The 2,136-nt window shown below is 43.8% G+C and overlaps 1 protein-coding gene across 1 annotated transcript; it reads right to left on the bottom strand.

The window, feature by feature from the left end:
• Positions 1-350: 350 nt before the first annotated feature.
• On the bottom strand, positions 351-1,310 carry LOC124173963. Its single transcript, XM_046553126.1, has one exon. The coding sequence runs from the start codon at positions 1,308-1,310 to the stop codon at positions 351-353; it is 960 nt and encodes a 319-aa protein (XP_046409082.1).
• Positions 1,311-2,136: the final 826 nt, after the last annotated feature.

Here is a 2,136-nt window from a genome sequence, read left to right as displayed (position 1 = left end):
CTCTTCCCCACGTTTCGTTTCTCTATCATTCCTGTATAACGTAAAGTCAGGAAGTGAAACCACATTTGATGTAACCGAAGGTTTTAGCCACGTCTCACTCACTCCGATTACATGAACAACATTAGTATGATAATACAGTTTAAATTCTTCGAAATGAGCGAGCAGTGACTGCGCGTTAACGTGCGACAATTTTAATAAACCTGAGGAAGTTGTTTTTGCTACCTGAGGGTGTGAATTTTTAGGTAATATAACAGGGGAATTGCGATCAAACACAAGTCTCCTGTGCTCACGACTGATCATGTGGATTTCACTTGCAGGAGGATCCGTGAGAGGAGGGAATAATCTGTTCTCTATAAAAAACGATCAAGGTCTTTTTGTGTGGATATGACTACTACGGGAGCTCCCTCCGACTGTCTAACCAGGATATTTCCATTTCTCACCCACACAAATTTCACTTTTCCCTTCTTTTTGAGGTCTCTAGCTATGGCGAAGAGTTTTCTATTGAATGGGGTGAGGGCCTCGTCGATATAGATTGTTTGTTGGAGAAGAGGAAGATTAGACGCTAGGCCAATATCATTAACATTAAGTTCTTTCCGAACCCGACGTTTGGTTATCAGTTCGTCCCTTTTATTCAGTCTGAGAAACCGAACAATGATTGGAGGTGGACGAGAGTTAATTGAGCTAGCTTGTCTTGGCCTTGGCCGAAACACGCCATCTATATCCTCAGCTGACATATTCACATTAAGGGCAGTGCTTATTTTTAGGACAATACTTTGGAGGTCTTCGTCAGTGGTCAGCGGCACCCCTCTTATCTCTACCGAATTTTTGAGTCTCTCTTGTTCGTTTCTGTTCAACTTAACCTCAAGGTCAAACACTTTTTCTTGAAGTTCGTTTACTAAACCAGTGACATTTGATAATTCTTTCTCGATGGCATGTAGCTTCACTGTAAGACCACTTAGCATGTCACTGTTTTCACTTACTTTATGAGAGAGTGCAGTTTGGTCTGCAATCAGAGCATCCAGCTTCTCATTGATCACTGCGAACAGGGATCGGAGCTCCGGAGCTGACATCTCTGGTGTGTTAGGTGTTACAGTTGATAGGGTCCTAATTGGGGTATCATCACCACGTGTTGACCGGATCATATCCTGGCACTTCCGACAACTCCAAACCTTCTGGAGGTCCTCCAGAGTCCTCAGATCTTCTTGGTAGACTGATTGGCAGGCCGGATGATATAAGTCGGAGCATGTACCACAGGAAATACCTACGCCGCGCTTAACAGAGAGACCACACTTAGAGCAGTTGCTCGGCATTATACACTCTATGCCTGAGGAGAGCGGTAGACACGACCGTCCGTCTCGACTGCGAGCGACCGAATGAGCTAGAATATAGAGCTAGATACCCTCCAAAATCAGGAAAAACATCGTGAGAAAACATGTATGAGGGGATTTGAAGTGAACTTGGGTTGGATGTTTGGTTAATATGTAGGTAGTCGTCAACATCGTCGTCAAATGCCGCACCTTGAAACAGTGGGCCTCACACAAAAATGGGCCACCCACATCCTAAACCCGGCCATGACCTGTATTATCCATAGAACATTTGGATCGTAGCATGATACTTCACCCATTACACCACCGGAACGATTGAGTTCTAAAGCAATTTCGCATGTCATGTCCCGGCGAGACAATACTCCATCCTATGTGAGACATGGGCGAAGCATATTTCGGTGAATATGAGGAGGAGTTCTTAGATGGGTTTTTTTAAACGTTGTCGCACTGCGACGCAGTGGCACAGCGAGGGGGGGGGTTTGGGGGTTAAAATCCCCCCCAGAGCTCGGAGAAATTTTTAAGTTTAATCCATTTTACTTATTTGGAACAGTATTACTTAGAGAATAGTGTTGGATTAATCAAATATCCATCAGAAGGCCGTAAAACTCGCCATTTTGAACCATTATTTTTAGATTTTTTCTGAAGGAGGGCCCCCGCAACTCCTGTTTGCCCTTGCGGGTATGCAATACCCCCACAACCTTAAGTATTATTTGTGCCTAAAATCCCCCCTAGCCTTAATTTTTCGCTGCGCCCCTGTTCCATATTATTATAGATTTGCTATTTTTAAAATTCATAATGTGTAATTGTGATT

Source organism: Ischnura elegans, chromosome 2, assembly GCF_921293095.1.
Source record: "Ischnura elegans chromosome 2, ioIscEleg1.1, whole genome shotgun sequence".
Lineage (NCBI taxonomy): Eukaryota > Metazoa > Arthropoda > Insecta > Odonata > Coenagrionidae > Ischnura > Ischnura elegans.
The sequence above is the reverse complement of the archived record's forward strand: the minus strand, read 5'-3'. Positions and strand labels throughout refer to the sequence as shown.

Excerpts from the sequence above, each read along its gene's own strand:
- LOC124173963 (XM_046553126.1), bottom strand. The coding sequence starts at position 1,310 with ATGCCGAGCAACTGCTCTAAGTGTGGTCTCTCTGTTAAGCGCGGCGTA.